This window comes from Andrographis paniculata, unplaced genomic scaffold, assembly GCF_009805555.1.
Source record: "Andrographis paniculata isolate CXL003 unplaced genomic scaffold, ASM980555v1 Contig21END, whole genome shotgun sequence".
Taxonomy (NCBI): domain Eukaryota; kingdom Viridiplantae; phylum Streptophyta; class Magnoliopsida; order Lamiales; family Acanthaceae; genus Andrographis; species Andrographis paniculata.
Genome location: NW_026137502.1, coordinates 3,301,456 through 3,315,520, shown reverse-complemented (window position 1 = coordinate 3,315,520; position 14,065 = coordinate 3,301,456). Strand labels below are relative to the sequence as shown.

At 34.4% G+C, this 14,065-nt stretch overlaps 2 protein-coding genes across 2 annotated transcripts; one reads left to right on the top strand and one right to left on the bottom strand.

The window, feature by feature from the left end:
- The first annotated feature begins 2,436 nt into the window (after window positions 1-2,436).
- On the top strand, window positions 2,437-9,634 carry LOC127245131 (putative ABC1 protein At2g40090). The gene is made up of 12 exons (XM_051265849.1): window positions 2,437-2,736; window positions 4,141-4,295; window positions 4,397-4,522; window positions 4,684-4,779; window positions 4,865-4,965; window positions 5,563-5,599; window positions 6,841-7,059; window positions 7,635-7,746; window positions 8,338-8,429; window positions 8,522-8,695; window positions 9,017-9,130; window positions 9,220-9,634. The coding sequence occupies exons 1-12, from the start codon at window positions 2,550-2,552 to the stop codon at window positions 9,421-9,423; spliced, it is 1,617 nt and encodes a 538-aa protein (XP_051121806.1). The 5' UTR covers window positions 2,437-2,549; the 3' UTR covers window positions 9,424-9,634.
- Window positions 9,635-11,138: 1,504 nt separating this feature from the next.
- LOC127245047 (CASP-like protein 1F1) lies at window positions 11,139-11,773 on the bottom strand. Its single transcript, XM_051265691.1, has 2 exons — window positions 11,336-11,773; window positions 11,139-11,180 (listed from the first exon to the last, which is right to left on the bottom strand). Exons 1-2 carry the CDS (start codon window positions 11,771-11,773, stop codon window positions 11,139-11,141), a joined length of 480 nt encoding a protein of 159 aa, XP_051121648.1.
- Between the last annotated feature and the right edge of the window lie 2,292 nt (window positions 11,774-14,065).

Here is a 14,065-nt window from a genome sequence, read left to right as displayed (position 1 = left end):
CAATAAAATAAAAAAATAAAAAAATTAGTCTTATTTACATTGTCACTTGTTAGACATGTGTATGTATAAAATGATTTTATAAATCCACATATATATGTATATATATCTAATAAGGGATGATACAGATAGTAATTGAGGTGGGGGCGGAGCTACCGATCTGTTCATAAAGTGGAATCAAATCAGCAACATCCAAAGGCTCCCAACCCAATTTGCATCATTATTCATTTGGTGTATATATACAGATGTGTATATATAAAGTGACTTTATACTTACATATGTATTATATATATATATGAAATCAATAGCATTAAAGGACTCTCACTCTATCTGCATCAATCACTTATTAAATGTTTATATACATGCATGTATATGTATAAAATGACTTTATATATACACCTACGTGTATTTTATATATACATACGCGTGTATGTATAAAAATATACATATGTGTATATTTTATAAAGTGATTTTATACATATATATATATATGTTTATGTAACACCTAACAAATGATGATGCATTGGGACTCTGAGATCAGATCAATAGCATAAAAAAGGTCTCATGCCTTACCTGGTGCATCATTCATTTAATGATTGCATACATATGTGTAAACACCCAATGAATGATGGTGTTAGGGTGGAAGTGAGGATTGATTGTTTACTTTAATTTCATGTTAATGCAGATTTTTTTTACTTGTAATTTCCTTTGAGTCTAGTTAAGAAAGACAATCAATGTTAAAACACAAAGTTAGAGGGCTAATCTTTGAATGGAATAGAGCAGCAGCCACATTATGGTCCAATTCGTGACAAAGGTCTTTTTTTTTTTTTTTTTTTTAACAGGGAGAAGGCAGCCAGAATAAATAGAGTTCTTTCTTCTCCGATAGATGGTCAAAATTTCATTTGGGTTCAAATTGAATTGTTTATTGACACAGAAAAATCATGGAAAACCTCTAAATTATTTTTAATATTTTTCTAGTTAGCACTTTGGTTTGATTGCAGTCCCTTATAGATCCAGTAATTGAAATTTCCCTTTTTTCTGTCATCGGAAAGAGGCTCTAACAAGACCTGAGTGCACAGTTGCTGAAATATACGATCAATCCAAATACAAAGAATCTATCTCTAGTTCTTGAAGTGAAAGGTTTCTTCAAACAACAAAGAAGTTCCAATAAAAGGAACACAAGAGACTATTCTTCTCCAATTTGAATTTTACTCACATTTTGAATGAATTCAAAACATATTAGTAAAAATTTGTGTTTTTCAAAAATCAAATTTTATCGTTAGTAAGAGCTAGGGTGGGAGTGAGACTGTTGATTTGATCTCAAAACGGAATTATATCAGCAGCATCAAAAGTCTCCCAACCCTATTTTGATTATTACTCATATTGGTGTATAGATACATCGTGTGTTTGCATACATCAATAGGTAATGACGCAAATGAAAATGGAAGGAGGGTGGGGCTCTTGAGCTAATCCCAAATCAGAATCATATTAGCAGCATCAAAAGTTTTTTAGTCTCATTTGTATCATCACTCATATTGGTGTATACATACACATGTGTCAGTATACATCAATACGTGATTACGCAGATGGAGATGGAGTGGAGGTGGGGCTATTGAGATGTTGGTTTGAGATCATAGGGCTCTCATCGTGTGTATTATGTGTATATATAAAGTCACTCTATAAATACATATGTATGTATGTACCCAATAAATAATGACATAAATGAGGATGAAACTACTAATGTGATCTCAAGGCCGAATTAACTGAACAACATCAAAATACGTTTAAGTCCTATCAAGGATCATTATTCATTGAGTATATACATTCACAAGTATGTATATATAAAATAATTTTATACAGATGTATACACTAGTGATGGGACTGAGGGTTGGATATAGTCTCGAGACAAGATTATTACCATCATAAAAAGGCTCACACCTGTATCACCATAGATGTGTGTATATATATACATTCAATATATACAAACGAGATCGAATGAAAGTGTGTATTTTTATCCCGTATAATCAAATCAACAACATTAAAAAAAAATTTTCATCATAAAACACTTTATGGGTGTGTTTGTTTGGGGAATTGGATTTACACTGTTCATTCAATTTTCTCCCCCCAAAAATATCAAATCAAACACCTATTTTTTATTTTTTATATTATACTAAAAATCAATTTTACATTCAAAACATCACATCAATACCTATTTATATCACATCATACAACTATTCAAATTAAAAAATTTTCCTGTTCAAATCCCAACTCAAAATCCAATCACCTAAACAAACACACCCTGTAATATTTATGTAAAAAGTCTTCTTTTCAAATTAAGCCAAATAAAAAGACCCTTAATTTTATTATTATTATTATTATTATTTTTATTTATTTCTAAAACCCTATATAACCCAAAACTTTTTCTAGGCGCAGTGAGCTACACGAGGGCGGGCTCAAGCATTTAACGTAGCTTCGATATTCCCAACAAATGAGGAGAGCAGGCAGCAACGAGTAAAGAAAAAAAAAAAAAAAAGAAAAAAAACAAACGAAGAATGGCTGCCAGATCGCTTTGGCGTGCCACAACTAAGCTGGTTTTGGCGGCTACCGTGGTCGGTGGGGCCGGCGCTGCCGCAGCGGCTATTGCCAACTCCGAGGATCCCGCTACGGCCCTCAAGCTATCAACCACCGTGCCCATCCGCCTCTTCCGCGGGGCCATCACTGCTGCCGCTATTACCTTTGGTACGAGTGATTGCTAGAGTTCTGCTTAACATCTTGGGCACTAGATAAACGTTTTTCTTCTTACTAAATGTTATTTGTTCTATGGGTACATCGAAAGGGAAACCATTAATTTGCGCAGGTGCCCCGTCGTATGGGTTACGGACGATTGAGTAATTATGAGTTGATTGATTGTTCCTGCCTCTGTATCTATCTATTGAGTGAATTTTTGATCTGAGGTCGTATTGTGTTTTTTCGCTGTTTTTGTCAACAAACATAAAGGAAGAAGATATTACTGTCTTGGGTGGTTGGCTAGCAGTTATGGTTAGTAGGAAATTTCTGATGAACTCGGCGATATAATTGCTTGGAACTACATAATACATAGAATCACTTTAGTAAGGTTGATGCCGGGCCTGATTCGTTTTTCTGTTGATGTTGGCAACATGTATCTTGGTGGACAATCTGGGGGGAACATTTTTGAAATGTTTTAGCAGTGGAATTCCGTTTAACTTTTTTCGGGTCAATCTGATCCCCGCACCTAAGATGCTTGCAGTAATGTTGTACATTTGTTTATGCTATATGAAATACAGACATGACACACACATGGACACATTTTTAGTTTCATGAATTTGAAAATAGAGTTCAGATGAAAATTAATGGTTATGTAAAAACTGATAGGCGGATAATATCTTAGTCATGCCTCAAGCTTTTCTATATATATATATATATATATATATTTATTATTATTTTTTTATATATGTTATACTTTCTTGATATACTTAACTACGATCGATGCCTGCAACCAATTGTCTAAGGCCTGCATAGAGTTAATATGCAACGCCTCTTCTTAATAACTCTATTGATGGACCTGTCAAACTAAGCTGAGTGTTTGCTACGAAAACTGAGAATAATAATTCATAGAAGTGCATTTGTGTTGGAGTATGTTATGTTCTTCACAAAAAGTGGGAAGCTGGTCAATACAAACTGCTTACAATGATTGAAAGGCCATATGTAGTCTTTTTACTTTTATGGCTCTGGGCACTGTATTGTGGCTGAAGATAGCGAAAGCTAATGCAGTAAATGTCTCCATAATTTGAGCAAAATGATAAGGAGTGTAACAACTTCCTCATTCTCCATTTTGTTGGTGGAAGCACTTTTGAGTGGTTTTTGGAACCTCAATTCTTGATTGTCATGGAGTTCAATCAAATTATCAAACGTTTTCACATTGGCATTGCAAGCCACTAGAGTAGTGGACTCCTCTAGCACTAGCTTCTCTGAGTTGGAGTGTAACATTGAACTTGAAATGAAACCTCACGCAAACAGAACCCTAATGTTTGCAGAATTATATTGTAAACTTTTGGTAGAAATTTGATCTTTTAATATTTTCCTATTGTTGTAACTTTTTTTTTTGGTTTGTGTGTTCAATAGATTATGAATACTCACTCTGGGGATTACCAGAAGGTAGCATAGAAAGGGAAAAAATTAAGCATGAAGTTCACACTCGGGGTGCACAAAAACTTCAAGAACTTTGCTTCAAAAATGGTGGGATTTACATCAAGCTAGGTCAGCATGTTTCTCAGCTGGTATGCTGTTCTTGTGTGATTCCTTTTGGTTGCTATTTATCAAATGTGAAACTTAACTGCAGGATTTTTATTTAATTTTATTTTGAATTTCATTGTCTTAGGAATATTTAGTACCGGATGAATATGTGCTTGTTATGAGACAATCACTGCTGAATAAATGCCCTGTTTCATCATATGATCAAGTGCTAGAGGTTTTCAGGAAAGAACTTGGAGGAACACCTGATGAAGTAGGTACCCTCAATCATTTTTAATACTTAATAGTGATCCAAGTCTATCTTCTAGATAAACCTATAATGGTCTTGACTATATATCCCGAATATGGGAGACTGTTATTATTAGTATCAAAATTTGTTATTTGTACATCTGACCTGAGCATTGTTCTTGACAGATTTTCGATGAGTTCGATCCTGTCCCCATAGCCAGTGCTTCTTTAGCACAGGTCCACATTGCCCGAACTCATGAAGGACAACAAGTTGCTGTGAAGGTGCCCAAAGCTATTTAATTGCAGATTTGCAGTCTTTCACTAATGAGTTGTGAACTTATTCATGCTTTGATTCTTGTAACTTTAGGTTCAGCATACTCACATGACCGACACTGCAGCAGCAGATTATGCAACTGTTGAGTTACTTGTGAACACTTTACATTGGCTGGTTCCTTCTTTTGATTACAGGTGTAAAATGAAGTCAAGACATTTTCTTATATTTTCTTACATTTTGGGCACTAAGGTTTTGAATCTACCTCTAGAATGCATATTCTAGTGTTGATATTTGAGTGTTGATACAGTGTCTGGTACAATCTTTGGTCTTTGATATCTTGTATACATTTTATACATTTGAGGTGCTCTTATTTAGCAGGATCGTGACTTTTGATAGGCCTAGGGTGAAACAAAAATTGGGATCCTCATAAATACATGCAATATATATTGCCTATAAAATGAACGCTGACAATAAAGTATCAAGCTGCTTTTTATTGTTCACTTTAAGAAACATAGACCATATTTAGTTAAAATATTTTTATATATACTTATCATACAAATATATAGATAAAATGTAGGGCCTTATTGTCGTAGGCCCTGGGCAGGTGCCACTTTTGCCCTTTGCCCAGGGCCGGCCTGGATTTTTAGAATATATATAGTGTTAGTTTGGAAGTTAAAACTATCTTGTGCAGTGTTTTGCATCTTTTCACACCACAATGAATTTATTGTTTATAATGCTGTTTATTTATTTATTATTGTGACATTGAAGAAATTTGTTTTAACTATTTACAGGTGGCTGGTTGATGAAGTGCGGGAAAGTGTACCCAAGGTTTTTTGCTAATCTACTTTTCTTTTTGTTGGCTTTATCATGTTACGAAATTTGTCATCCTGATGGAATATATGACAAGTTTCTTTGGTTTCCATGGCCAGAACTCTCTCTCTCTCTCTCTCTCTCTCTCTCTCTCTCTCTCTCTCTTTCTCACACACACACACACACACACACACAATCAGGTCTGGATTATCGTTTCCTTTTTGGAAATCCTAAGTAACTTTTGTCTGCAAACAATCTTTCTTAAAATATCTGTAAGTTTGGAGCGAAAAAAAATTAGATAACATGATAGGTATTTCTGATATTGTGTCCAATGCTTTCCAATTGATTATTTATTCTGGTGCCTTGGATAATATGATAGGTAATTCTAACATTTTTTCTACTCTGTTCACAACCCCTTCATCAACTCATGTTATGATTTCCGATGGCTCTCTTTCTCCTGTACTTGGTTTTGCATATGTAGATTTCAACCCTTCTCTTTGTCACAAACTTGATCTTCCGGAAGACTGTGTGACAATGCAACATCCCTACATATTGTATCTGATCATGTATTTCATGAATGTGTGAAGCATGTTGAAGTTTACTATCACTTTATCCGTGACAAAGTCCAAGAAGTGATCATCTCTATAAAATATGTTAGGTCCAAAGATCAACGTGGAAATATTTTCACCAAGACGCTCAATGGAGTCCAAATTAATCATAATTGTTACAAGTTGGGCATGATAATATGCTCCAGTTTGGGGGAAAGGTTAACTATATAGTCCACATATAATTTAGATAGAGCTATATTAGGATCGGATTAGTAGAGTTTATTGATTGATTCTTTGTTGTGTATATATACATACATATGTGTGTGTGTGTGTGTAACCTTATGCTAATATATTGCATATTCTATTCTCATCTAACATATATCACTTGTCTCATTGAGAATTCTTCTAAATTCTAGTGTTTTTGAATACATATGTATATAGGATTGGAAGAAAGTAGTCATTTCTAACATTTAACATTCAAAGGTTTTTGTAATGTCTTGAATTTTAATATCTCCACATGGCTTTTGGTTTACATGTACAATTGCTTCTGTTAGTATCTACATCATCCCAGTGTCTCTCCTTTCTATACCAGGGGAAAGCTTCTGATAATTTAAAATTATTTTGTTGGAAGTTTGATGCATTTAATGAAGTTGACGTAAATTATGAATTGTAAAGCAGCCAAATGCTGATATGTTGCAATTAACTCTTCAGGAGCTTGATTTCTTGAATGAGGCCAAGAACAGTGTAAAATGTCTGGACAACTTTAGGAGATTCTCACCACATATTGCGGAATATGTTTATGCTCCTAGAATCCATTGGAACATGAGCACCTCAAAGTTGTTGGTTATGGAGTATATTGATGGAGCACAAGTAAGTGACTCTAAGACAATTCAAAAGCTTGGACTTCACCCAAGTGATGTTTCAAAACTGGTAAGTTAAATGCTCTTCTCAATCAAATTCAGGATACTTGCATGAAATTTTTGAGGGAAATCATACTATGACTTCATTCCTTTTGGCATGCATGTGAAATGCTTGAACCGTAAACTGAAGCTAGTATCCTGAATCTACTATTTCTTAATTTTGGTAAGTAATGTTGTAGTGTATGTTTTTTGTGTTTTGGTATTTGTTATTTTTTAAGAGAAATAGGGTATGCTTGGTAATTATTTGTGTTTTTGTTCGCCTATGCACTCAATTTTTTTCATCTCAAATATTTCCAAAACTTAAAAGTGGGATCCATGTATAATTATTTCTCTAAAATGAACAAATATATATACAAAACTCTAATTTATTTTAAACTAAATATATATTTCATTATAAACCAGCCATTAATCAAACATCTCATTCCAACCAGTAGAATCAAACTTTTAACCACAATCTCAACCGATAACCCAACATACCCTATCACTATTGGATGTGATGTTTTGTATAGAAATTTGGTGAAATTGTATAGTAAAAAAAGATTGAGAAAAACTGAAAAAGAATAAAACCTCGCTTATTCCTTGCAGCTCACTGAAGCTTTTGCCGAAATGATGTTCAAACATGGTTTTGTGCACTGTGATCCCCATGCTGCGAATGTGCTGGTTCGCCCTTTACCTTCTGCTAGTGGGAGGATTTTTGGTGAGGCCTCTATGTTGAGTATAGACTTCCATATTAGACATGCAATGTTTATTTGACGTGTGAATAGTCTTATTGAATTTTGTGCCATTTTCATGTATTTTAACCTTCAGTTTTTATAGTTCCTACTTACTTTGTTGTGTGCAATCTGCATTCAAAAATCTTTATCTTTTGCAAGCTAATAATTATTAAATTTAAACTATTACCAACCAGCTGCTATCGCTAGCATACTCAAGCTACAGTTTTTCTTTTCTCAGTTCTCTTATTTATAACCACGTATTTGTAGTTATGCCCCTGTTCTGATGATGTATCACAAAGATTTCAGTTCCTGTTGATAACTTCCAGTGTGTCAATTTATCATCACCCTTTTGAAATTCATCATAGATAGATAAGAATATATAGTTATTCTTTGCTTTCTCATCAATTAAGTGTTTAGGATGCAGTGTCAGGGTTATTTATATATTTTTTGTGTTACTGTTGATTTGATTGGAATTATTATGTGCTTATGATTGTTTCAAGTTGGCTGTCACTTAAGTTGAATTTGTCAGGTGTCTGTATTGGCCTAACTTGGAAAACGCTCTTTCTCATGCCCAGGAAAGAAAAAGCCACAATTGGTACTGCTGGACCATGGTTTATACAAGGATCTGGACTTCTCCACTCGAATTAATTATGCATCTCTATGGAAGGTGCAACATTTATATATTTATTTTTTCATTACAGGATTGTTAGTTTCTTAATCTCACTTGGTGTGCTGTGTTTCAACATATATTTTCTACAGGGTTTGGTGTTCTCAGATGCTAATGCAATTAAAGAAAACAGTGTGAAATTGGGTGCTGGAGACGACCTCTATGTGCTTTTTGCCGGTATTCTTACCATGAGACCTTGGAATAAAGTCGTCGATCCTGCTTTGGATCATCTGGTTGTCCAAGCAACTGATCGCACTGAACTTCAGGTATCGTAAACATGCATCGTTCTAGAGTTAATGTGGTAACAGTTAGCCCCAAGAAAAAGTAGCCTAATTGAATGTGGTGGATTCTATATTTTATTTTCAAATTGTTAGACAAATCTACGGGTCAAGGTTGTTCCTTTCTTCACAGTTTCTTCCATTTTTAGGAATTCAACTGTCAACGATGCACAATAACAATATGAAGAAGTATATGCATATGTTTGCGTGTAGATTTAAAGAGCTTTCTATTGCAGATATGCTTGCTTATAACATGTAACTATTAATGCTTTTCATAGTTATCAACTTCATTTTTTTGTTCATATACAGATGTATGCTTCACAATATTTTTCACAAATCAGCGAGCTTTTGCGGAGACTCCCTCGTGTTATTCTTTTAATGCTGAAGACGAATGATTGCCTGCGTTCAGTTAATAAAGCACTGGTATGGTAGCTATAATTTTGGTTTTAGAATTATCCGTTTTGATCCTTACCATGTCATGTCATCTCGGTTGGTTTTGGTGCATTAAGCAGACAGATGGATCTTCTTTGGACACATTTTTCATTATTGGGAGAGTTTCGTCGAAAGCAGTGATTGAGTCGAGATTGATGGTGAGCAAGTCGGCTGTGACTCGACTCGGCGTGTGGGTGGAAGAGGTTCTGTTAAATGCTCGGTTATTTGGGATGCAGATTGCTTTGTGGCTTTTGAAAATTCAGAAAGCATTATTGGCATTTTGAGGGTGAGAAGCTATAACTGATAGTACTAATTATTAGCCATCCTTCCTTTAGGATGGGAATTAACAGTTTTGGTTACTATTATTTATTTGTTTTGAGAATAAATAGCAGAATTGCATTCTTTTGTCCAATTAATTGCATGTTGTTGTAAAAAGCCACACTTTGTATTTCTAACTGATAAAAGGCGGGGCTTACTTGATGATTATTATTACTACATGCTTTTACCTGTGTGATTAAGTTTTTATTATTAAATACTTTTTTTTAAAAAAAAAAAACTAGGTTCGACAAAGTAAGTTACACAGCCATGTCTGACAGATGATCTGGAGGCGTCAGGATTTGAACCATGATCTTACGGTTATGAGAGTCATCTTGCCGGACATTGTAGATTTTATTATTATATTATTATTATTATTATTATTATTATTTTGTTTAATTGGTGGATCAAGATTTTACAAAATTATAGAAATAATTAGTAAATACACCCATTTAAATTTATTGGAGAGTGGGATTAGGCTTGTAAGCAGGTCCAGATTCTTAAGTTTAAGGTCCAGATCCGACTCCTGATTCGATTTTCAGATCTAAAATTGGATTTGGCTTAACTTAAAACTTGTTCATCGGATCCGGATAGTTGGATTTGGTACGACTTGAATTCAGTCTCGGGTCTAACACCTTTATACAATATAGGAAATCATTTAATCAATCATAAAATTATAATGTTAAAGAGATGGATTAAGTAGAAATTTAAATACATAAATTCATCAAATTAAAGTTAATAAACTCAAATAGAATAGCTTTACGGTTCAAAGAAATCTTAGGCTGATTATATTTCAAACCCTGACGTGTTGCACGGTCCGTGAGAGCTTGTTAGTTTACTCCGTTTGTAGATAAATAAATAAATAATGCATATTCTTAATAGTTTAAATTGTTAGGTAAGTTGGTCATTTAGATCATCTAACACGGTATTCCCATTCGTCGTAGTCCACGTTTAGTATACGAAAGCTATTACAATTTTAAATAAATTATACCCCCTTCCTTACATTTTTGTGATATGTATATTTGTTATTTGTCAATAAAAGAAATATAATTTTTTACTAAATAAAAAAATAAGAATATTTTTAAGTGATAAAAAAATAAGTATAAATGTAAGTGAGGGAGGAAATATACTTTTGAATATCTAAATACTATTCCCTTTGACCTACTTAATATGTCCATTTTAATTGGACATATAGTTTTAGGTATTGTATAATTAATAAATAATTAAAAAATGTATTAGTAAAAATAATTATAATTTAACAAAAAAAAAATAAATATAAATTAAAATTAAAAAAATATTATAAATTTTGAATTTTAAAATATTATTAAAATATATAATTACATTTTAAAAAAAAAATAAAAAATTATTTGAAATCGACAAAAAAAAAAAAAAATGATAAACAAATTACATATTGGAACCAAGACAAGTTTCCCTCTCACACAGGCCTAAGGTTGGCCTGTAAGAATGCAAAATAATAAATGTTGGAGGTTGTTTACTGCTTATGCAAAATTAATCCACATGCACTGACATATTACATGAAGTATAAATATACAAAACAATAGAAACTTAATTTATACTTTCTCCGTCTTAAAATTAGAAAGTATACATATTTCTATTTTGGCACGTAAATGACCATGTCGTAAATAGGGACAGTGAAACTCAAACTTTGAGATTTAACTAAGCTTTAATACCATGTCGAAACGACCGTGTCATTAAAAAGTTCAATCTATTAGAGAAACAGAACCATTATTCATAGACAGAAATGAGGACTCTAACATAAAATTATATCGGAGCCCTCTAAGGTATATGCCGACTATCTAAATGAACCTGATACATTAAGAGAAATAAATAGCAGAAAAACCCCAGCCAAGAACAACATACTGCAACAGTGGATCTTGTGCAGAATTTGGGGAAATCATGGCAGATTGGATCCCATCCCGTATTGCTGTCCCCCGTCATGCAGAACCTCATCACGGCCAAAAACAGCAATACGAACGCAATCATATCATAGAGGAAAAGGGAGGAGTGTAACCGCGGAAGAAGGGTTTTACGCCTGGCGCAGAAACTGGAGAGAAGCGTGATTAGAGAGTAGACAAATGCAACAATGTTTGCGACGGCGAAGAACTTGATGGAAAATCCATACATGTGCCGCTCCACGTCCTTGAACTCGATGATGACGGAGGTCTCCTTGGCGGTGACGATGAGCCAGGCGGCGGCGAGAGTGGCGGCGATGGCGAGAGGTTTCATGATAATCTGCGCTACCAAATACCATTCTTCGTTTCGGAAACGGGGACTGTCCACGGACCTTTCTTCATCCATGATACGTATAGAGAGAGATCGAGAGAGAAGGAATTGATCAATAATGGCGGATTGATCGAAATTTTACACATATATGGAGAGAGAATTAGGGTTTGAGATAATTGGGGGCGAATTTTCAATCTAATAGTATATTATATATCAAGACAAAATTTCAAAAAATGTCCCTTATATCATTTCGACTGTAATACTGTTGAAAGTCTATTTTCGACTCTAACTCTATTGTGAGTGAGTTCTGTATCCAACTATAGCTCTATAGAATGAGCGAGTCATTTTCGGCTCTAGTTCCATTGTGAGCGAGCGAGTGACCGTGTTTTCGGCTCTAGTTCTGTTGTGAGCGAGTGAGTCATGTTTTTGTCTCTAGTTCCATTGTGAGCGAGCGAGTGAGTCTGTTTTTTACTCTAATTCCATTGTGAGCGAGCGAGTGAGTCCTGTTTTTTACTCTAGTTCCATTGTGAGCGAGCGAGTGAGTCCTGTTTTCGGCTCTAGTTCCGTTGTGAGCTAGCGAGTGGGTTCTGTTTCCAACTCTAATGGTTCGAGAATTCTGCTTCTGATCCGGACAGCTAAACCACCTTCGGTCAATCGTGGTGAATTCAAATTCTTATTTAGACGATATATAAATATATACATATTCTCATGTCAGCAATGCGAACATAATCATATCATAGATGCGAAAGCAGCGGTGAAACTGCGGATGAGCGGTTTTACGGCCGGCGCAGAAATTGGAGAGAAGCGAGAGAACAGAGCAGGCAAATGCGACAATGTTTATAACGGCGAAGAGCTTGATGGAAAGAGGATAGTTGTAATCCCTGACGTCCTTCAACTCGATGATGACGAAGGTTAAATGGCTCATCGTCGCCGGCGACGAGAGCTCTGAGGATAATCTGCGCTGCGTAATAGCGTTCGTCGTTTGGGAATCGGGGACTGTCGTCGACGGACCTTTCTTCATCCATAGTACGTATAGAAATCGAGAGAGAAGGATTTGCAGAGTTCAGTGGCGATCAACAATGGCGGATTGATCGCAAAATTTTACGCATAAAGAGAGAGAGAATTAGGGTTTGAGATAATTGGGGCCGATTTTTCAGTCAATTTTTTTTTTCATCGGTTATATTTATTTATTTTGGTTTGTGAAATTTTTTGTTAAGATTTGTGTCTACTAGTAAAATTTTGAATTAAAATTAATAAGTGTTGGATTTGATATTTTGGAATTTTTTTTTTTTAAAAAAAATAATAAAACTAAAAAGTAAAATTTTACAAGTAAGTATGATATATAGACGGGATACATTCAAATCATAATAACTTAACCATAAAACCAAATCTATACAATAGTGCTGAACAAATAACTTGTCGGCCTTGATTCTATAAACTATAAATGGACAATGACACCATAGGAGAATCGAATAGCAGAAAACCCCCGCCAAAGAAGAATATATTGCAGCAGTAATTTCAGGAAATCATAGCAGTACTCCATCGATCCCCCCATGTCGGAGTCGATCACAATCACCATCAATATCAGCAATATGGACATAATCAAATCGTGGAATAAAAGGCAGAGGGGCAGAAAGTGGAGAGCAAAGAGAGAATAGAGAAGACAATTGCGACGATGTTTACAGCGGCGAAGGACTTGTAGGCACGCGCGACTTCCTTGAATCCGATTACGACGGAGGTCTCATCGGCGGCGGCGATGGCGAGAGCTCTGAGGATAATCTGCGTCACCGAATTGATTTTGGTGTGTGAGAATCCGGGACGGTCGACGACGGACCTTTCTTCAGCCATAATACGTACAGAGATCGAGAGAGAAGGATTTGTAGAGTTCAGTGGCGATCAACAATGGCGGATCGATTGAAAATATACATATATATATATATATATATAGAGAGAGAGAGAGGGGGAGAGAATTAGGGTTTGAGATAATTTGGGGCAATTTTTTCAATCATATATATGTAGGAGTATATGTATTTTATATGATGTCAAACTTCAATATTAACTTTATTATTATTTACATATGCAATTTCTTTTCAATTAGTTTTTTAATAAAATTGTTGGAGACAAAAATTATTAGAACAATATATATATTAATTCAAGTTGATTTAAATTATTTAAAAATTTAAATATTACAAATTTGAATATTTTAAATAATATTATAATAATTTATATAAATTAATATTTTAAAATTAAAATATAATATTATCTACCTACCCTGTTCTCATTTAAGCATTAGCTCTCAACATGTATAGATATATGGGTCTGTATAAATACACACGCATTTTAGGATTATCGCATAGCATAACTTTT